The 23,733-nt window shown below is 40.2% G+C and overlaps 1 protein-coding gene across 20 annotated transcripts in view; it reads left to right on the plus strand.

Annotated features, from left to right (window-relative positions):
- Positions 1-23,733, plus strand: part of DNAH9 (dynein axonemal heavy chain 9) — a 422,325-nt gene that overhangs the window by 88,047 nt on the left and 310,545 nt on the right. For 19 of the 20 annotated variants that reach the window (XR_013535589.1, XR_013535590.1, XM_078373042.1 and 16 more), the window contains 4 exons: positions 4,467-4,619; positions 5,850-5,975; positions 8,265-8,504; positions 8,837-8,997. Coding sequence is in view for 18 of the 20 variants with exons in the window: in XM_078373042.1 (XP_078229168.1) it covers positions 4,467-4,619; positions 5,850-5,975; positions 8,265-8,504; positions 8,837-8,997 (680 nt within the window). In the remaining 2 variants the exon portion in view is untranslated. The remainder of the gene's footprint in view (positions 1-4,466; positions 4,620-5,849; positions 5,976-8,264; positions 8,505-8,836; positions 8,998-23,733) is intronic. The other variant, XM_078373050.1, reaches the window with a different exon arrangement.

A 23,733-nucleotide genomic window follows, 5' to 3' on the forward strand; every position in this document is an offset into this window, starting at 1 on the left:
TCTTGGCCTCCCAAAGTGCTGGGACTACAGGCATGAGCCCACCATGCTCAGACTACTCAGAGCTTTCTTAATCCCCATTGGTATTGCTGCTCAGCATGCCCTCTGGCCCATCAGAGGCTAATCCCTGACGTAGAACTGAGAAACTTTGAGGATGGCAAAGGTGGATGGGGTTAAGGTTTGGCAAAAAAATGCCTTCAATCTGGTTCTGAAGAGAAATCCAGGAAATACTGGACAAAAGTGATAGCTAAAATTTTGATAGGGAGATATAATTGGAAGTTGTATTAACTGAATATTGGGGTCAGGCTTATTGAGGTCAGGCTTATTGGCAGAAGTATTTATGAGAAGCCCAAAATTTTATTAGCCATATCGTCTTGGGCATATAGCTTTTTATGCAACAAACTTTCCTCATCTGTAAATTAAAGAAACCTGCTGTGTTTGAAGATTTTTTGAGTATTAAAGTAACTAATTGAAGCAGTGTTGGTATTTGGAGCTACAGACGTTGGTTCTGAAATTTGGGAGTGCATCAGAATCCCTTGGAAGGCTTGTCAAAGTACAGATTCTCACTCCCACTGTTTCTGATTCACTACGTCTGGGTGGGGCTGGAAAATTTGCATTTCTAAGAATTTTCCCAACGTGCTGCTGGTCTAAGGACTACGCTAGAGAACTTCTGCTATCAGCCATCGTCTGGGTCTCAAAATGCTTGGATGAGTTCTTTTTCCTCATATGATTTTGTTACTCATTTAAAGTATAGTTGGGCTCATTTGCTTCTTTTTGCTTTCAGTGTTAGGGTTTTTCCCATCCTTGTTTATTTGATTTTTTTGAATATGTATGATGCTGATAGGATTCCAAAAGTCAAACTATGCAAAAAGATATGTATATACTCAGAGATGTATCCTTCACTTCTCTATTCTTTTCATCTCATCATCACCTCTGCTCCACCCCATTTAGGTAACCAATTTCATTAGCTTCTGGGTTAGCTTTCCTATGTCTATCTTTACAAAAGTAAGCAAATGCATATTTACATTCATACATGGTACACTGTCTAATTTTGCCTTTTTTCCTACACAGAAGGTAACGTGCTTTGCCTACTTGTCTGCACTTTTCTTTCTTCTGCTTAGCTATATAGCTTGGAAATCACTCCATATCAAGTAAAAGATATCTCCCTCATTTTTTAATATTTACATCATACTCCACGGATTGATATACCATAGTTTGGCCATAGGTTATTAATAATATTTTGTAATTACAAATAATGTGGCATTGAATAACTTTGGACTTTGTATTGTTGGTTATCTGTCTTCCGGGTAATTCCTGGAAGTGAGATTGCTGGCTCAAGGGGTAGATACATATGTAGTCTTATTAGATATTGCCAACTTTCTACCCTTTTGCTTCACCACAGGCAATAGATGAGAGCTTCTCAAACAGAGCCAAAGGATGGAACCATGCATAAGGTTTCTGTCTTTGACCTACCCTTATTAACTTAGTGAAATAATGTTTTGATTTGTTAATAAGAAGCAAGTACTAAAGAGAGATTATCCCTGATAGTTATAGAGCTTCTTTTTGTTGTATAGATGGAAATATTTCCAAAGTAGCCCAGGTGTGGTGGGGTTGAAATATTTATTATTGCTGGGCACTGTGGTTCACGCCTATTATCCCAGCACTTTGGGAGGCCAAGGCAGGAAGATCACAAGGTCAGGAGATCGAAACCATCCTGGCTAACACCATGAACCCCATCTCTACTAAAAATCTAAAAAAAAAAATTAGCCAGGCATGGCACCTGAGCTTGGGAGGCAGAGGTTCCAGAGAGCTGAGATAGTGCCACTGCACTCTAGTCTGGTGACAGAGCAAGACTCCATCTCAAAATACATATATTTATTATTAGTGTCTTAGCATTCTGTATTATAATTGTATTTTTATTTATTCTATGTATAGAAGGGGTCAGTTCGCTGCCAGATTTTTATACCTCATTCTTTTTAAAAATTAATTGATGTGTTTTTTTTTTTTTTTTTTGGAGGTGAAATCTTGCTCTGTCACCCAGGCTGGAGTGCAGTGGCATGATCATGGTTCACTGCAGCCTCAAACTTTTGGGCTCAAGTGACCCTGCCACACCAGTCTCCAGAGTAGCTGGGACCACAGGCATGAGCCACCACACCCCGCTAACTTTTAAAAATTCTTTGTAGAACCTAAAGTACCATAAAAAAAAATTCTTTGTAGACATGGGGTCTTGCTTCGTTGCCCTGCCTGGGCTGGTTTTGAACTCCTGGCTTAAAGTGATCCTTCTGCTTTGGCCTCCCAAAGTGTTGGGATAATAGGCATGAGCCACCAGAATAGGTCTCATTCTTCAATATTTATTTTGATTCGTTTCTTATTTGATTTGAGTACATTTTTGAGTAGTCCCCACACTCTAAGAGATGAAGCATGGTGGAATACATCCTATTTCCTTCTGTATCTGTGACTCTGTCATTTCACATGTGAGGAAGCAAATGGTTAGGGTTAGAATTTATGAGTCACAGCAATTTCCTCTCAATCTATGCAGATATCACTCTGCTGTTTGTTATTAGAATGAAGTCATTGAGGCCTGCCTGCTTTAAAAAAAATTCTAGATAGCCTAATTTCTTTCTATCTAGGTCCCTATAAAGAACAAAATTAAAGTTAATTTCTAAACATTTTTATGCTTATATAGTTGCTTTATTTTGTTAATTTATCCCTAAAACATGATGAGGTGTCCTATCTGAAAACCAGAGCTTTTATGATCTTGAAAAAGTTTTCTTCCAGTGTGTTTTAAAATAATGTAACTATTCCACTTATCTGTATGTTTTTTTCACTCAGGTTAATTATATTTCCATAAGCTGAGATTCCACTTTATACATGTTATATACATTACCTTCTCTTTAATCATATTTTTATCTCTTAGTCCTCTTCCTTGGCATTTATCAGTAAGTTGCTCAAGTTCCTCCACCATATTTAACTTCTAGTGTCAATTCAACACTTCAGTGTTGCTAATACTACTGTAAACTGTGCTCTGTCACTCTTAGTTTCCTTACTTTATTTCTCTACCTCTGCCAATGCATCTTTCACCACATATTTTATAAAGTTCATGTTTGATTTAATTGAAAGCAAAGCAAGGTGATGGTTTTCAAATTGATTTGTTTCCATTATTAAATTAAAGCTTTAAATATATGTGCTCTTATTTGCCCTCTTGAGTCCTGTTTTCTTCTTTTAAATTTTGGGATATTTTCATAGGTTCTATATTGTTGTTGTTGTAATTGTTTTTAATTTGTATTTGTTTTTCAATAAAGAAAAGTCCATCTTGGTTTTTGTCCCAAATCAGTGTGGGTGGTGTCTCCATGGGTACCCTCACAGTTTACCTAAATGCTCTTAGATTTGTCCTCTCATTTCATAAGCTGGGGAGCTGGTTGTTCTAAATTGAGCATTAAAAGTCAGGGTACCAGCAGCTGGAGGGACCTCAGTAATTTTTCAAGACTCTCTACCAAGGGGTAGGTTCTGTTTCTTCTTTTTCCTGCAGCCTGCCATTTTCTTTCTTTTTTTTTTTTTTTTCTTTTTGAGATTGAGTTTCACTCTTGTTACCCAGGCTTGAGTGCAATGGCCCGATCTCGGCTCACCGCAACCTCTGCCTCCTGGGTTCAGGCAATTCTCCTGCCTCAGCCTCCTGAGTAGCTGGGATTACAGGCACGCACCACCGTGCCCAGCTAATTTTTTGTATTTTTAGTAGAGACGGGGTTTCACCATGTTGACCAGGATGGTCTCGATCTCTTGACCTCGTGATCCACCCGCCTCGGCCTCCCAACATTTTCATCACCTCAAGACCACAATAGCTCTGTCCATCATCCCTCCTAGCACTGCTGCCCTGGGCAGTCACTGTAGAGGACCTCTGCTCCTGAGATGCCATGCCTAGGAGCAACTGGCACAACCAGACTTTATGCTTAGCATGAGCGTGCCTGCCCTGCTTGGAACCCTTCTGATGTGTGTTTTTTGAATTGAAGAGGTTTTAAGAATGGGGTGGCTTCTTCCACAGGCCACTGTCACCACCACTCTTGACTCTCCAGATTCGGTGTGTGTTAGCATGCTTCTGCCAGATGGTCCTCTGCTCATTTCCTGTGCCATGGTAGTGTTCTCTTAGGAAGAAGGCTTACAACCTGACCATCATATTTTCCTCAAATCTAGTCCTATCTATAGTAGACCAAGCAGAATTTAAGTCAAACCATTGTGGCTTGGTTGGTTTCTAGTGCACAATTCTCGCTAGTCTTTTCCAGTCTTCCTTTGGCCACTTCTACCGATTCGTTTTATTGCTGTCCTCACATCAGCGTTGTTTCCACAAACTTAGTTCTAGATTTTAGTGTTCACCACTCTATCACAGTGATTGTCACAGGTAGCCCTCTAAACAATTCTAATAAATGGCTTCCCGAACACGTTCTATGACCCTTTGGCCTGGTTTCCTTTCGTAGGTTCAACGTCACCTTTCTAAACTCTTTGACAACATGGCCAAGATGCGATTTCAGCTAGATGCCAGTGGGAGACCAACCAAGACAAGCCTTGGCATGTACAGCAGAGAAGAGGAGTATGTGGCTTTCAGCGAGCCCTGTGACTGCAGTGGGCAGGTAACACGGTAGTCCTTTCGCCTCCTTGTGCTTTTCTCTCTCAAATGCCTTCATTCAAATCCAATCAGCATCACCTCTAGGAGCGCCTCTCTGGCCTTGGTCCAGAGCTTCTGTCCTTGCCCTCCGACAGCCAGCTTCTTTGACTTGAACTGACATTGGAGCAGCAGCTGGCACCCTGCTTTCCTCTTTCGGGGAAGGACACATGTCAACATTCATATCTTTTCCTTAACCAAAGACCTGTGAAGAGGGAAATAAAATGCACATAAACAACTACCCAAGTCAATGAGAAAGGGATGTTAAAATGATTAGTGGCACCAGGAGACGTCAACATGGCAGCCCCTGGGGCACCCTGCAGGGGAATCTGAGACACTGACACCCTCCCAGGGAGAAAAATGTCCTTTTGTGAAACTGGCTGCTTTCCTGAGGTGTCCCCTCTGCACAAATACGTCTCAGCATCATTTCTTCCCACAGCCTTCCCGTTGGAGAACCAACTACCACCCTGCTCCAGGAACTGCTTCCTCCAAATCTCCACATCCAATGCAAGGGACACAAACCATGGGACCATTTTCCCCTTAAGCCTCCTTCCCATCCTTTAGCACCACCACTGATGTATAGGCCTTCCTTTGTTTATTGTCCTAAATGATACAGCAAAGCACTGCCCCTGAGGATTCTCATCTAGTGCCAGGTAACACCTGGAGTACGGATATTTTTACAGTATTCCACCTTTATCGCATGTATCGAAGAAAGCAATTCTAGCACCAGAAAATAATCGCTTCTCAGTTATACAAGGGTGGCCCTGGGGTTTCATTCAGAATGTGTTCTTTTTGTAAACCTAGAAAGCATTTAGTTGGGGAATACAACCCTGGATTGCACTTCATACTCAGGGTAGACAAGGTCATGACAAGCCGCTGACTTATTTACCCCAGCTTAAACCAGATTTCTATTTCCTTGTACGAACTCTGGGTGACAGCCCCCACCCCCTTAACATAATGCTCTGTCCTCCATATTCCAAATGCACACATCAGCCTGCTGTTAATTAAGTCTGGGTCTCACTCATCACCATCCCAATTATGAAAACAGCACATCTCTCTGTACCTTCTGGCAGCCTCTTGGGGCTGCGTACCACATCTGGGCTCCACTTAGATCACTCCCTCAGGATGAGTGGAAGAAAATGTGTGGTACTAATCAAAACTTCTTAAACAATTGTCTAACCCCGAGTTGTTCTTTCAGGTGGAAATATGGCTGAACCATGTCCTTGGTCACATGAAGGCCACTGTGAGGCATGAGATGACAGAAGGCGTAACTGCCTATGAAGAAAAGCCAAGGGAGCAGTGGCTCTTTGACTACCCAGCTCAGGTATTGTAACAGGATCCCCCCATTCTCTACTGTGCTATTTTCTTCCACAGCCTCCTCCGGCCTTCAGCAGCTGACAGACATCAGGCTGGCTGCGTGCTTCACAGTAGGGGGGCCTGAATCCCAGACCACTGTGAAGGGTCAGCAGGTAGGAGGAGGGAGATTGACAACCATGGCCTAAGTCAGCCCTGACCTTGGGAAATCAAGGATGATCTATTTTTGCCTTCATCGGATACAGAAGGGAGAAAATGTCAACAGTTCAACTCTGTGAGCCAGCCCACCTTCTATGTGCCAAGCCCTGAGCTAAGCACAGGACACACCAGCAGGGAACGAGACAATAAAACCTGTCCTGCTGGAGTTTACAGGCTCATGTGGAACTGAACCACTGTCACATGTGACTGGCGTTTTAATAGGGGAGGCTTAGGGCACTCTGGGTGCATACAGCTAGTTAGTGAGGTCGAGGGACACCCCCATGAGCATATGATACAAAAGCTGCAATTTGAAGCAGGAGTTAGCAAGCTAAAAGTGGGAGCAAAGAGAAACCAAGCAGGAGGAAGAGCCCAGGCTCAGAAGCCAGGCCATGTCTGAGCCAGAGTAAGCAGGGGAGGAGCAAAGGCTGCAGGTGGATTCGGGAAGCCAGTTCCTATAGACCATGTGAGAGAGTCTGACTTGCTTCTGAGATACACCTGAATTACTTATAGGTTTCTCAGGAGTGTGATAAGAGAGAAGACAGATGTAACAAGAAATGTTTAAAGTAACTCTGACTGCAGTATACTACTCTTCCTTCCCTCGGTTGACGGTATAGTAGTAGTGTTGCTGTGTTTGGGGGTTGCAGACATTTGGTAGTAATCAAAGCGATTTGGTAGAGTTGATAAGATTGCCCTTGCAAAGTATATAGAATGAGAAGAGAGTGGAGAACAAATTCTTGAGCGTCATTCAGAGCCTGAGGAGGAGCAAGGAGGAGCCAGTAAAGCAGAATGAGAAATGGTGTTTGGGGGTCAGAAGGAAAACTGGAAAACAGTAATTATGGAAACTAAGCAAGAAACTGTTAGTAGCAGGTTAGAGATCAAAAATGTGAAATTCTTCTAAGAGATCAAGCAAAATAAAGAGGATGAAGAAGGTTCATGGATAAACTTGACAAGCCCCTATCAGGTGAGTGGTAAGGAAGAGGCCATATTGCAGGGGCTGAGGAGTGGGAAGAGGTAGAAAGTATTCACTGTGAATGTGGATAGTGGGGAGAAACTTGGCTATGAAGAAGAGAGGAGAAAGGAGTCCACACTGCAGAGAAGAAAAAGTATTTCTTAACAGTTGGGTTGGTACGTACTCTCAAATTATCCCAGTAAGGCTGCCAATGAGGAGGAACTTCTTTAACAAAATCTAATGGGACATACATTCAAAGGGAAAAAATGCACAAAGAGGAATGGTGCTGTTTACTACAACAAAGTTCTCTATTCCACAAAGGAAATAATTCCCATCAGGCGTCCTTGCTTACCTGTATCAGAATTTTGAGAAAAGAGAATGTGTTGCCTTCCCCTATTGCAATAAATGTCATCTAGAGTGGTGTCTCCCAAACCAAAGGATACTACAGAGGAGCAATGGACCTAAATTCTCCACCATGAATAATCAAAGTTAAGCATGTTCCACACCAAGTTTCCCAGCAAGCAGAAATACGTGTTTGAATTGCTTTTTCTATTTATTTATTTTTAATCTCTGAAAATGCAAGTTGTGTTAACCACACTGAATTTCAATATGTTTCATTGTGGTATTCAAAAATAAACATTTTAAAGTTTTAAAATGTCTTTAAAATATAGTGAAAATATGGTAGAAGAGCAAATATGTGCCATAGATGATCAGCAGTGGCTCACTAAATTAGATTATCAGACCAGCAGATAATCAGAGGAGCAAAGACTGGGTGTCATTGAGATGCTTGGGCAACATACTGTCATCCTCCCAAGCTTGGGAAAGTGCTGCCTCTGGGAGGTAAAAAGACTGAATCATCCACGTCACAGTTTCTAGAAGCGACCGGCCTTGATCAGAGTCAATCTTGGGTTATTCTCAACCAAATGATACATTTTTCAAGAGCAGAAAGTGCTTTTCCCACCTGTGCTATTATGACTTCACACCATAGGCTTTAGAGTATATGGTTCACTTAGTCAATGCTGGTGGAAGAGGGAGGGATGGGGCTCATGTCACCCACGCTGTTAAATCCTGAGCCCTCGCTATGTGATGAGTGGGCTGGTTGGAAACAGCCACGGTAACAACAGCTTTACCAGGCAACTCTTGCTGACACAGGTGGCCCTGACCTGTACTCAGATCTGGTGGACAACAGAAGTGGGCATGGCATTTGCCAGGCTGGAGGAAGGCTATGAGAATGCCATGAAGGACTATTACAAGAAGCAAGTGGCCCAGCTCAAAACCCTCATCACCATGCTGATTGGCCAGCTCTCCAAGGGAGACCGGCAGAAGATTATGACCATATGCACCATTGATGTGCATGCCCGGGATGTGGTAGCCAAGATGATTGCTCAGAAGGTGGGTCCCAAATGTCCAGGGGTGCCCAGTTTTGTGTACAGCTATACTATGAGAATAGCTTGCATACGGCCAAAACATGGGGGCCCCAGGGTCTGTACAGCACTGGCCAGACAGCTGAGGGAGGATCACACTGGCTGCTCTTACCTTTTAAAACCTCCAGCAGAACCCCGTGATCAGAGCAGTTTGTGCTTTCTGTGCTGTGGTGGCCACAGCATGCTGCACACTTGTTAGCAACGTTAAACAGCCAAGACATCAGACCCCTATGTAACCTGTGGCCAAGGAACCACCTGCTTCCTGTGATTCACCCACCTACTCTACTGCTCTCTCTTTAGGTAGACAATGCCCAGGCTTTTCTCTGGCTGTCTCAGCTGCGCCATCGTTGGGATGACAAGGTCAAACACTGCTTTGCCAACATCTGTGATGCCCAGTTTTTGTATTCCTATGAGTATCTGGGAAACACACCTCGCCTGGTGATCACACCTTTGACTGACAGGTGAGCACTGGTGTCAACCACTGATAGCCTCACTGCTGTTTAGGTCAGCCCAGCCAGTGGGCATCTAGGGTCAAAGTCCCTGTCACTTGCTATTTGTCCACAGAGCAACAGGGAAAGGACCTGACTCAACACAGCAGGTTTAAAGTGAAACTGAAAGGATGTAGGGCAGAGCCTTTCTTGGAACAAATCCCAGAGCAAATCAATGAGCCATGACTTTTTGAGGAATTACTAAGCATTCATACACACCCGAGTTCTAACACCAGCCCTAACACATACCAGCTGTTTGATTATGAAAAAAACTGACCTAATTTTTGGTTTCCTCATCTGTGAAATGGAGGTAGTAACTCATACCTTCCACGATTATTGGAAGGATTAAAGACGGTAATGCGGGGAGGAGGGAGACGAAGAGAGGTAGGTTAACAGATGCAAATATACAATTAGATAAAAGATACAAGTTCTGTCATTCAACAGCAGAATAGCATGACTATAGCAAACAGTGTATCATATATTTCAAAGTAGCTAGAAAAGAGGACTTTAGTTATTCCCAATACATAAAAATGATAAATACCAAAGATGATGGATAACTCAAATTCCCTGACTTGATCATTACATTCTATGCATGTGATCAAATATTACACATACCCCATAAATATGTAAAATATGTATCGATTTAAAAAGCATACTGATAACCCCCTCACCTCCATTTACAAAACGCAAAGAGATATTTCTCTATATATTCATTAAAGCTAAGAAATATGCCATAGAATGCTATACTGCACAAAGATTATAATAACTTTCTAAAACTATTCTCTTGAAAATGTCGTGGTATAATTTAATGAAGAACTCTTAAGTAAGTGAATAATGTATTTTGCTTTCCAGGCATATTTATAAAAATAAATATGGTTCATTAAAACAAGCACATAAAAAAGAGGTTAGTATATAAGTGCTCAGTAATCAATGCCCATTATTATTTTCTTGTGAATCAATTGATCAGTCAACTGGTGCATTGATTTACCACTTCTTACTTTGGGAAAACAAAGAAATAAGCAAAGTAGTTCCAACCATTAAGGAGCATGAATTTTTTTTTTTTTAGAAAGACATAATTTCCATCACTTATATTCACACATGAATGAATCCACTCCAGTCAACCAAACAAGTCATTGGTAATGCTAAGACGACTAAAACATTTTCTGCCCTTAAACTCCAATTCTAATGAGGGAAATAAGACATATGTAGATTGAAAATTTAAATAACACCAAGGGTAAAAGTTCAAGGCTATAGTATAAAATAGGGTACAAGGCCATATGCAACACATTTCCAAGCACGTGACTCAGCAGAAAGCCCTCAGAGCACAGAGGGCCCCACTCACAGCGGGAGGAAAAGGACTGGAAAGGCTTCAGGGAAGAGATAGTATTTGATCTGAACCTTGAAGGATGTACTGGATTCCAGGAATATTTCAATAGGTGATGAGATTACTGTCAGGGTGTCCATGAAATTGTATAGATATCTGTTCACAAGTTGCTTTTCCTATTAAGACTGATACACACCATTCATTAATTGTTAAAATGCTATGCATCCCCAAAAGCTAAAGAGTTACTGATAAACATTGCTGGAAAATGGCATATTGTGGGCAAAGTCAGAGACATGGGAAAATTCAAGATATGTTCCTGGAAGATGGAGTTTAGACTTTGGGGGAAGTAGTCAGCCATAAAGGAGTCAGAATATAGAGTGTGAAGAATATATTTTTTATCGAGTAAGTAGTGTTACACTATTGAGAATTTCCATCAGAGTATGAAATCTGTACTTTATGAAGATTCATCTGACAGCAGAGCACAGGTAAAGGAGAGAGAGGACAGAGCAATAAGTCATGGCGTGTGTGAGAAATTATATTTTAATTCCACTGAGATTTCTGTAAATTCTGCTGGGAGTTCATACCCTTTGCTTATAATTCCATTGAACATTAAATCTCTTCTCCAACAGGATTTGTATATCTGAATAACTGGTTCACTGAAATAAATGTCTTGTAGATAATGAAGAGATTGTCATAAATTGTGTGTTAAAGTTAAAATGCCCAGATAGAATCCGTGCCATTTTTTAACTTTTCTCTCTTCCTGTTCTCAGTGATATCACTTGTATTTTAGTCAAATCCTCAGATATATTTCCAAGGATTTCATAAGTATTTCCAGTTCAGTTCAACTGCAGTCACTGTGCTCATGGAATGAATAGGTCATGGAAAATCCGAAGTACTTGCAAATCCCATCATGGCCAAGGTGGTTCCACTGCTCCTATGTTTTTCATGTCTTTAATTCCTTTCCTCCCCAGTCTGGAAGGGGAGAGGAGAGTCCTACTCAAACTGCTTCCCTCTTACTTTGTGTCTCTCTTTTTTGTGGTAGCCCGTAGATGGCACATCACTGTCTCCAGCAGCTCCCCACTGTGCATGGACTAAAACGTGAACTCTGCATGGCACTTGGTAGTTCCCCTCAGCCACCCTGATGCCTCACTCCCTACACTCCAACCACATGGCCTCCTTTCTGTTCCTCGATCACCTGGAGTTCATTCCACCTGAAAGCCTGCACACATGGGCTTCCCTCTACCTGGAATGCCCTTTTCAAGGCCTTCTGTTCCACTGGCACCTTCTGATGCTTTTGTTCTACTCTCAGTTCTCAGAGACCTTCCCTGACCACTCTTTCTAAAAGTCATCCTCTCCTACCACACACACACACACACACACACACACGCACACGTGTGCAGAGAGAGAGAGAGAGAGAGCACAAATAACCTTGACAGAGTCCCTGTTGGTCTTCCCAACGTTTCCCCCATTCTGAAATCACCTGGCTTGCCTCCTTGTTGTTGGCATTCCCCTTTGGAATGTAAACCTCCAGCAATCAAGAACCTGTGTCTATCACATTGGCTGTTATGTCCACAGCACCTAGTAGGTGTTGAATTAATATTTGTCAAAGAAATGAACGATGTTTAAATATTGAGCACCCAGATCATAAGAATAGACTTATGATTAGAAGATAGATCATAAGAATAGAGAAGCAAGGGCAGGTGACTCAGGGGCAAGGTCTGTCCAAGGCTCTGTGTCTTGGCTCCCAATGAAGAAGCAGCTATTCTGTGTTTTGCTCTTAGCTGAGAATCCATCTTCCTACCTACCTCACCTTAAGACAAATGCAAATATCACCTCACCAGAGGGAGATGTCGATCTCTCTGTAGCTAGATGGTAAAGGAAACAGCAACTGGGGTTGGGGGATGGTTTAGGGTGGAGTCTTATGGGTCTTACTTGGGCTTTACTTGGTCTGATTAGTTGGAGGAGCTCATCCTGTGTGAGTTAAAAGAAAAATGGTTGGGCCGGGCGCGGTGGCTCACACCTGTAATCCCAGCACTTTGGGAGGCCGAGGCGGGTGGATCACGAGGTCAAGAGATCGAGACCATCCTGGTCAACATGGTGAAACCCTGTCTCTACTAAAAATACAAAAAAAATTAGCAGGGCATGGTGGCGTGTGCCCGTAATCCCAGCTACTCGGGAGGCTGAGGCGGGAGAATTGCCTAAACCCAGGAGGTGGAGGTTGCCGTGAGCCTAGATCGCGCCATCGCACTCCAGCCTGGGTAACAAGAGCAAAACTCCATCTCAAAAAAAAAAGAAAAATGGTTCCCACCTTTTCATTCAGACTGGACCCCCTCTAGTATCTGTCTTTAGGGCCATTCTCAGTCATTTGCAGGAAGGAGGTCCCATGCAATCTTCCCTACTACAATGACTTTTTCTGCCTGTCTTGGAATATGAGCTAATAGTTTGGGAGTTTATATCACTTGGGACAGAATAATGAAGCCATTATATATTTGAGCAATTTGATAAATCTATCCCCCACTCTAGACTTATATGTTCCAACATAACATTGACCTTCATTTGTTCTCTACTCCCAGGACCTAGCACTGTGTCTAGCACATGTTGGGAATTCAAGAAATACTCCTTGTGTGAATGCGATGAAATGATTCCTGAGCCTCTAGATATGAAGCCAGGCTTCAGCTTCAGAATATTTCCATCCTTTCCACTGACATACCAGACATTATCATTTCAAGTGATAAAAAGTACAAGAGTTTTCTTTTCCCTGGGCCTTCACACTTGCCCAGGAATTGAAGATAATTACTTCTTTTGGATTTAGGGGTCTCTAGTACACTAGTGCTCAATACCTTACAGAAGGAAAGGGTAGTTTTGTCAATGCATTATTTCTAAAATAGGGATTTATCACCTCTTCTGTGAAATGATGCAAATAAGAACTTGAAAGGGAGGTTAGCCAAAATAGTGGTGAATACCATATAGACCTTCACCTCATTTGCGCATTATTTGCTTTTCTGACAAAGTGGTATGTAGTTTAATATTTATATGGCAAATTCCACTTTCTCATTGACTTCCATTATCTCAAGAAATGTTTTTCACAGAAAAAATTTGGCCTCCACACGGCAAATCACATTTTAAAAGGCATTCAGCTTTTACTGGTGTGTAGCCTAAGTACGTTTAATTCTGCCAGAAGAATTAATCAAATGGACAATTGATCCATACAGCCTTTGCACATTCATTAAAAGCACACCCGTTTTACAGTACATCCAAATGATTATGCCTATTTCTTTGGAATTTCCTGCTGCCTGGATGGGAGTTGAATATGTAAATAGGTGCAGTGGTTCAGCCCTTGTTGCAGGACTTCGGCACCACACTAAGTTGAAGTACTAAATGGAAATGTTTTTTTCAGGCTGAACAAAGCAATTCTCATAAGTCATTTCTCGACCTTTGAATGATCTCCTCCTGCTCTGCTCCCATTCCTTCACCTTCACACACAAATGCCCCTTTCTGCCCTGTGCAGTGTTAAGTACTGTTTTAATCAACTGCTTATCAATGTTGAGTACCCCTTAATTTTTCAGGAACTCCTGCAAGTAGGTGAAATATAATTGATGAAAGAGTCTTTCAAGGTGATTTTCTGGACAAGGACACAGCTAGCAAAAGTCATACGCGTTCTCTTTAAGTTTTTCTCTGATGTTTTTTTCGGAGAAAATGTGGAAAGCTTAGTATTCTGTGCCAAAGAAAATAAAAGTCACCCAGAAATAGCCACTGTTAATGTGTAATTTGTTTCATTCTACATGTAGGATGTTGAAAATGAAACTGAGATCATATGCGATATATATAAAACATCATAGATTGCTTGTTTTATTTAACATTATACTATGCATATTCTCTAAATATTTTTCTAAAACACCTTAGTGGCTGAATTATGGTCTATTTATAAGTATTCCATAATTTATATAACATAACCATATTATGGATTATTTAAGTTACATCTAAGCTTTCACTAGTGAAAATAAAGCTGTATGAACTCACTCGTATGTAAATTTTTAAGCAGAAATTTAGTATTATCTCCTTAGGATAGATTCCAAGAAGCAGAATAATTAGATGATACATACTTTCAAATCGTTCTTGAAAAAAACCTTACTGCTACTCTCACTAGTAGTTTATTAAAGTGTAATTGCACAACACCCTGACCAGCATTAAGTATTGCTGTTACATTTTTTTATTACTTTTATTATTCAAAATTGTATCAAGTTTGGATTTGGATGTCATTAATTACTCATAGATTGAACATTTTTATATGTTTATTAGCTATTAGATTTTCTTCTCCTGTTAATCATTTATTACTGTCATTGCCCATTTTTCTCTAGGATATTCTTTTATTACTTCTATGGTTAGAAAATCCCTGTTCATTTGAAGATCAATTTAATATTCCTCTATAGTTCATTCTAGTCTATTTTAATTTTTCCTTTAACCTTTTAAAATTATTTAGGAAATATTTTGATTACTGAGTAAAGTGAGTCAAAACATTTTTGTGAAAACATTTTCAGTTCAGTGATAAATGTGACCCAAAAAAGACTTACCTCACACATCTGGAAAGTGAGTCCAGCTTGCTGCAGTATAACCAGCTCTGGGACCTAAACTAGGAGATATCAGGGTCTGAACTCTCTCATATACCATGACTTTATTTCTTATGAATGTTGACTTCTTTCTTGCACAGGCTGGAAAGATGGTCTCTATACCTATGCCTTTATAACTCCTGACCCAGGAGGAAGAGAGACCCTCTCTTACCCAGAGATCTTGCATGTACAACAAATTCCTTGAGGGGGGTCTCTGTTGGTCTATTCGGTCCTATTCGGTCCTATTCGGATCATGTGCCTATCTCTGAGCCAGTCACTGCAGCCAATGAGATTGAGTACTTTGCCCATCCTGAGCCTTGTCCCGTATCCCCAAGGATAGGAAAGATATGATTGAGAGCCCATCAGAATACAAGCTGTGGAGGAGAAATGCCTCCAAAGTGTGAAATTCTGGGCAAAAAAAAAAAATCCCACAGGAATGACAGTGGGGAGCATATGTTATTTCTTTTGTTTTCAAAGTGACTAGTGAGCTTAATGTTTTTTGGTTCTTCTTAATGATTTATAATGTTTGCTCTACCATATTGGAAGTTCTAAGTTCATCAATCTACCTTAAAACTATATATTCTGTTCTATCAGTCTGTCAGTTCCTCTCTGTGCCACAGTATTTAAAGATGTTTGCTTTATCCTTAGTTGTAATATTTGTAGGGTAAGGCTCTACATTATCTACCTTCATTTCCACTTTTCTTTTTAGCACTTCTGTTTCTTCTTTCAAATGACAAATTCCAAAATATAAATCACTGGGGTTTTTGATTGGTGTACCTTAATACTTTTAACTTCATTTGGAACAAACAGCCATTTTTATAATATGTTATATATTTCTGTTTATTTATGTGCAATCATGTTTCTTGGAAAAGTTTATATTTTGGTTATTTCTTAATGTTATCTTTGGGTCTTTTTAAAGTTGTTTTTGCTATTGAAGATTTTTATCATATATATATATGATATATATATATAATTAAAACAACTTTATTTCCCTGTTGTTTTAAATATATATATAATAAAAACAAAATATTTTATCTACAATGAGATACTACCTTACTCTTGCAAGAATGGCCATAATGGAAAAATTAAAAACCACTAGATGTTGGCATGAATATGGTGAACAGGGAACACTTCTGCACTGCTGGTGGGAATGTAAACTAGCATAGCCACTATGGAAAACAGTGTGGGAATTCTTTAAAGATCTTAAAGTAGACTACCATTTGATACAGTAATCTTCTGTTATCTACCCAGAAGAAAAGAGGGCGTTATTCAAAAAAGATACTTGCACATGTATGTTTATAGCAGCACAATTCACAATTGCAAAATCGTGGAACCAACCCAAATATGCCCATCAGTCCATGGGTGGATAAAGAAACCGTGATATATACGTATGATAGAATACTATTCAGCTGTAAAAAGGAATGAATTAACATTTGCAATGACCTGGATGAGACTGGAGACTATTATTCTAAATGAAGTAACTCAGGAATGGAAAATCAAACAGTGCACGTTCTCAGTGTTATGTGGAAGCTAAGCTATGAGGACACAAGGCATAAGAATAATACAATGGACCTCAGGGACTTGGGGGAAAAAGTGGGAGGGGATGAGGGATAGAACACAATGTGTATGGTGCAGTGTATACTGCTCAGGTGATGGATGCACCAGGATCTCACAAATAACCACAAAAGAACTTATCCATGTAACCAAATACCCCCTGTACCCCAATAACTTATGAAAAAAATTAAAATAAAAACTTTATAGAGATATATTTCACATATCAAAAAATTATTTATATTAAGTGTATGTACAATTCAATGATTTCTAGTGACTTTACTCAGTGTGACCATTACTGTAAATCAGCTTTAGAACATTTCAGTCCCCCCGCCAATAAAATCCCTTTTGATCCATTACAGTTAGTTCTCATCCACCAGGAAACCACCTCTAGCCCCAGAAGCCACTAGCCTACTTTCTGTCTCTTTAACATTGCTTATTCTGGGCATTTCATATAAATGGAATCTTAACAATAGATAGTTGCTTATGTGAAGCTTTTTTCACTTCACATAATATTTTTGAGGTTCACTCATGGCAGAGCATGTGTCTGTAGTTGGTTATTTTTAAATTTCTGAATAAGATTCCATTTTATAGGTGTACCACATGCTATCTATCCATTTAACTGATGGATACTTATTTTCAGTTGAGGCTGTTATAAACAATACCACTGTGAACGTTTGTGTGCAAATCTGTGTGTGGACATGTTTTTACTGCTCTTACGTGAATACTAGGAGGAAAATTATTAGGTATTATGGTACTTTATGTTTAACTTTATGAGAAACTGATAAGCTGTTTTCCAAAGTAGCTGCACCATTTTACATTTACTCCAACAGCATGTGAGAGTTCCCATTTCTCTACATTCTTGATTTACTGTTGTTCATTTTATTTCTTTATAGCCATTCTGGTGGCTGTTAAGTAATAGGCTATTTGGATTTTAATTTGCATTTTTCTAATGATTAATGATGTTGAGTAACTTTTCACCTGCTTATCAGTCATTCATGCATCTTCTTTGGTGTAATATCCGCCCATATTTTTTGCCTGTTGTTTGCTCTGTCTGTCTTATTATTACTGAGTTTCAGAATTCTTTGTGTATTGTGGATATGTTTCACCAGTCTATTGCTCATCCTTTTTTTCTTAAAAAGCTTTAAGAAAAACATGTTTTTTTACAAAAACTTATATTTTAGGTTTTGGGGTACACATGAAGGTTTGTTACATAGGTAAACTCATGTCACAAGGGTTTGTGGTAAAGATTATTTCAACACCCAGGTATTAAGCCCAGTACCCAATAGTTACCTTTTTTGCTCCTTTCTCTTCCCCACCCTCTACCCTCAAGTAGACCCTAATATCTATTGCCTCCTCCTTTGTACTCATACGTTCTTATCATTTAGCCCCCACTTTTAAGGGCAAACATGTGGTATTTGGTTTTCTGTTCCTGCATTAGTTTGCTAAGGATAATTAACCTCCAGCTCCATCCATGTTCCTGCAAAAGACATGATCTCATTCTTTTTTATGGCTGTGTAGTATTTTGTGGTATATATGTACCACATTGTCTTTATCAAATCTGTCACTAATGGGCATTTAGGCTGATTTCATGTCTTTGCTATTATGAATAGTGTTGCAATGAACATATGCATGCATGTGTCTCAATGGTAGAATGATTTATGCTCCTCTGGGTATACACCCAGCAATGGGATTACTGGGTGGAATGGTAGTCTTGCTTTTAGCTCTTTGGGGAATCACTATACTGCTTTCCACAATGGTTGAACTAATTTACACTCCCACCAACAGTGCATAAGTGTTCCCTTTTCTCCTCTTTTGAAGTACAAACGTTTTGAATTTTAATGAGGTTCAGTTTATTAATTTTTACTTTATGGATCATGCTTTTGGTGTTTTATTTAAGAAATTTTGGGCTAACTTCATTTTATCTTTAACTTCCTTTTCACCTGTGTACAGGAAAAAAAATGATTGTTGTATATTTATCTTCCATCCTACTCATTTACTACCCTGTCTTACAAATTCTGAAAGTTTTGCTCTAGATTTTCTTGAGTTTTCTAAATCACTCCTAGAATTTCTAATCATATGTGAGACAGAAAAATAATGAGAAGCATAATTATAACTACTCAAGTTTAGTTATAGGAATGCTATAATTTTTGCTAGAAAGTTGATATGTCTAGCATTGCTCTTAGTTCTTTCTGTCACATTTTGAGAAAGACATTTACCAATTAGTATAGATAAAGAAAAAGATGAGCACTGGATGACGAAGAATCTCATAACCAGTTGGCATAAGGAGTAGATCCCAGAATTAAGGGCATTTATGTTAAGAACAAAAAAATTTCAAAGTTTAAATATTAAAGTGATCAAAGGAACAGATTTGTTTTAGGTTAGTGCAAAGGAAATTTCTATTAATGTGATTTCTCATGTTGAATTTGAAACCTATTGAAAGCTCTGGGTCTTTTTCATGCGAATTTTCATCTGTCTCATGCCCCCATTCTGCATGTATGAAAGTGTACAAGTGGTTGGAAGATTACTTTGCATTTATCTCTCTTTAATTTGATTTTGTTGGGTCTGTCCCATCATTTTTGGTTTGTTGGTGTTTTGTTTTTTGTTTGTTTGTCTTTCGTTTTGTTTTGTTGGGACAGAGTCTTGATCTGTGAGGTGGTAGCTGGAGTGCAGTGGCGTGATCTCAGTTCACTGTAAGCTCTAACTCCTGGGTTCAAGTGATTCGCCTGCCTTAGCCTCCTGAGTAGCTGGGACTACAGGTGCATGCCACCACACCCAGCTAATTCTCATATTTTTAGTAGAGACAGGGTTTCACTATGTTGGCCAGGCTGGTCTCAAACTCCTGACCTTGTGATATACCCCTCTTGGCCTCCCAAAGTGCTGGGATTACAGGCATGAGCCACCGTGCCCACCCCCATCATTTTTAAGGATTAATATTCTTTAGAAATTTATTCTATCTTCTCTCTAGTAATTATATCTTAATTCAAGTTATGAGTAAAGACATTCAACATCAGTGAGCTGAGTATGCCTCGAGGCCTCCCTGAAGGTAGATATTGTTGCATTCATGGTCACTTCTCAGTTCTGATTGTTGAACCATGTGGTAGACAGAATTCTACAAATGATCTCTGATGACCCTCACCCTTGTATAACCCCTGCCCTTTTGAGTGTGAGTAATAACTGTGGCTCTTATGATATTATTCCCATGGTTGTGTTTTGTTATATGGCAAAAGGGAAATTATTTAGGTAGACATAATATAATCATATGAGCCCTTAAAAAGCAGAGCTTTTTCCTGGCTCCTCAGCCAGCAGAAAGGGAAAGTCAGATTTGAGGCATGAAAAGAATTTGACATGCCATAGCTGGTTTTGAAGGTGGTAGGGGCCATATGCAATGTGGTAGAATGGCCTCTAGGAACTAAGAGATCCCCTGGCCAACAGGGACCTCAGAAGTGAATTCTGCCAGGAACCTGAATGAGCTTGGAAGCTGAATCTCCCCCTAAGTCTCCAGATAAGAGTCCAGCCCAGCCAACACCTTGACTTTGGCCTTGTGAGACCCTCAGCAGAGAATCCACCTAGACTTCTGGTCCACAGAACTGTGAGATAACAAGGGGGTGTTGTTTTAAGTCACTTGAATGTGCAATAATTTGTTACACAGCAATTGAAAATTAATACAAACCAACTATGACTCCACCTACTCTGCTCTACGATTATCTGAACCAGTTTTCTATGTTAAGCATGGGCTATTCATAGCTGAAATCAAGATACAGCAGCTTTGATATTTTCATTATCTTCCAGTTGAATATCTGTATCAAAAAAGAATTTATTGCTTCAAAAATAATACCTTCAAAGTCGATTGGTTTCCTTCTTTTCAAGGCACTTTCAGATCTCTTGTATCATTGTATCCTCGTAAGACCCTGGTGGGGCAGATAAGAACAAAACCTGTAGAAGTTATTTGCTTAAAGAAAACAGAAAACAAGACTAATTTTAGTTCGATGTTAGAACAATTAGAACCAGCCCACTGTGGAATGGGGTGCCTTCTAGGATAATAAACTGTGCCTCACTGGAAGAAAAAGACCATATGGTCATATTGAAAGCCCCACTGATCCTGCCTTCAAACTCATTAGACAGCCCACTTTTTCTCCCTGAACCACAGTCTTTCCATATGTAAAATAGGGAGATTGGAAATCCCTTCCATTTAAAGGGGGACCACTTGGCATGGTGAAAGAGTCAAACTGCCTCACCTTTAAAATCTCTCCCAACACTAAAGCTTCTTTCTGTGTTCCCGCTAGAACCAAACTAAATCAATCTCTATCTGTGTTGGGACTCATTGGTCAGGATCTCTCTTCCTTAACAATCTTCTGCCAGTGCAACATTGCCACTGCTTTAGAAGCAGCAAATTTATCTAAGTTTCTTTGTACAAAGAAAATGCGATGTCATAGATCTTAAGGATGCTTTTGTGTTTAAGGCACAAAGAAGTTTAAATGACTTGGCTGAGTCTCACAGACACTTCACAGTGAGGAAAGGTTTGAACTCATCCTGTTGCACATCAGAGTCCATGCCTGAAATTGATATAACATGGTCTACTGGCCCACACTTACAAGCAGGAGCACATTGAAGGAGCTGGCTTGGGTGTTTAAAGAGATGAGCCCTCTAACAGGCCCTCAGAGAGAATCCTAGAGCAGGGATAGGTGCCAAAGGACTTGCTGCTGGCTCAGTGGCCCAGGCATCATGGCAGCCTCCCTTGTGACAATCAGAAATACTGCCTCTGAGGATTCCCTGTTGGGAAAACCGGCTAGCCATGTGCAGAAAGCAGAAACTGGACCCCTTCCTGACACCTTACACTAAAATTAACTCCAAATGGATTAAAGACTTAAAACATAGGACCTGGCACCATAAAAACCCTAGAAGAAAATCTAGGCAAAACCATCCAGGACATAGGAGTAGGCAAGGACTTCATGAACAAAACACCAAAAGCATTGGCAACAAAAGCCAAAGTAGACAAATGGGACCTAATCAAACTCCACAGCTTCTGCACAGCAAAAGAAACAGTCACTAGAGTGAATCAGCAACTAACAGAATGGGAAAAAATTTTTGCAGTTCACCCATCTGACAAAGGGCTGATATCCAGAATTTACAAAGAACTCAAACAGATTTACAGGAAAAAAACAAGCCCATTCAAAAATGGGCAAAGGATATGAACAGACACTTTACAAAAGAAGACATACATGAGGCCAACAAACATACAAAAAAATGCTCATCATCACTGGTCATTAGAGAGATGCAAATCAAAACCACATTGAGATACCATCTCACGCCAGTTAGAATGGCAATCATTAAAAAATCTGGAGACAACAGATGCTGGAGAGGATGTGGAGAAATAGGAACACTTTTACACTGTTGGTGGGAGTGTAAATTAGTTCAACCATGCTGAAAGACAGTGTGGCAATTCCTCAAGGCCTTAGAAATAGAAATTCCATTTGACCCAGCAATCCCATTACTGGGTATATATCCAAAGGACTATAAATCGTTCTACTATAAGGACACATGCACACGAATGTTCATTGCAGCACTGTTTACAATAGCAAAGACCTGGAACCAACCCAAATGCCCATAGATGATAGACTGGATTGGGAAAATGTGGCACATATGCACCATGGAATATTATGCAGCAATCAAAAATGATGAGTTCGTGTCGTTTGTAGGGACATGGATGAATCTGGAGAACGTCATTCTCAGCAAACTGACACAAGAACAGAAAATGAAATACTGCATATTCTCACTCATAGGCAGGTGAAGAAAAATGAGAACACATGGACACAGGGAAGGGAGTACTAACACTGGGGCCTATTGGGGGGAGTAGGGGAGGGACAGCGGGGAGGGGGAAGCTGGGGAGGGATATCCTGGGGAGAAATGCCAAATGTGGGTGAAGGGGAGGAAGGCAGCAAAACACACTGCCATGTGTGTACCTATGCAACTGTCTTGCATGTTCTGCACATGTACCCCAAAACCTAAAATGCAATAAAAAAGAAAAAAAAATCTAGCTAGGAATGCTTAAGAGAAGAGAAAAGTATTAATAAGTGGTAACAGTGCCCAGGAAGAACAGGAGGAGACCCAGCTTTTCACTCTAACTCTAATTCACCTCATCATGCCTTGCGGCAGGTCTGAAGATCAACGTCCAGCCTTTCAAAGCCTGAAGCAGATAAGGGAATTTTGCACTTAAAGAAGAAAAAGGGAATTGAAGACTTTCATTTGGGGGCTGAGCACAATGGCTCACATCTATCATCTCAGCACTTTGGGAGGCTGAGGTCACTTGAGACCAGGAATTTGAGCTAGCCGAGCAGCATAGCAAGACACTGTCTCTATTTCTTAAAAGGAAAAGAAAAAAGAAAGAAAAAACTCATTTCAGTTCAAGGTTTAGTCAAGTCTGTAGAAAACCAGCCACCATCCGACATAAAGGTGGTATCTTCAGAGTCTCAGACTTTCTGTTCATCTCATGACATCAGATTCAGAAACAGAATTAATTTTGGACACCCCCTCAGTATGTACAGTATGGTACAGTATGTAAGTTGAGAGTCTATGTATTGATTTGCTAGATATTTAAAAAGAAAAGTGGCACAATCTTGACAGCTTTATTGAGGTATTGAGGCATAAATTACATGCCTTGAAGTTCACACATTGCAGGTGTACAATGTAAAATTGAATGATTTTTAGTAAATAGAGTTGTGTAACCGTCATCATAATCCAATTGTAGAACGTTTCCTTCCCTCTATTTGCAATAAATCCCTTCTCTCACTCCAAACCTCAGGCAGCCACTGATCTGCTGGCTATCTCTATTTGTCTTTTCTGGATGTTTCATATAAATTGAATGGCAGCATATAATCTCTTTTTTGAGACAGGGTTTCACTCTGTCACCCAGGCTGGAGTGCAATAATGCAATCTCAGTTGACTACAACCTCCTCCTTCCCATGCTCAACTGATTATTCCACCTCAGCCCACCAAGTAGCTGAAATTACAGGCACACTACACCACACCCACCTAATTTTTTTATTTTTTGTAGAGATGGGGTTTTGCTATGTTGCCCAGGCTGGTCTGAAACTCCTGGGCTCAAGCTATCCACCCACTTTGGCCTCCCAAAGTGCTGAAATTACAGGCATGGGCCGCTGCACCCAGCCTGACAGCATAAAATCTCCTGTATCTGGCTTCTTTCACTTAGTATAATGTTTTTGAAGT

This window comes from Callithrix jacchus, chromosome 5, assembly GCF_049354715.1.
Source record: "Callithrix jacchus isolate 240 chromosome 5, calJac240_pri, whole genome shotgun sequence".
In the NCBI taxonomy this organism is placed as follows: domain Eukaryota; kingdom Metazoa; phylum Chordata; class Mammalia; order Primates; family Cebidae; genus Callithrix; species Callithrix jacchus.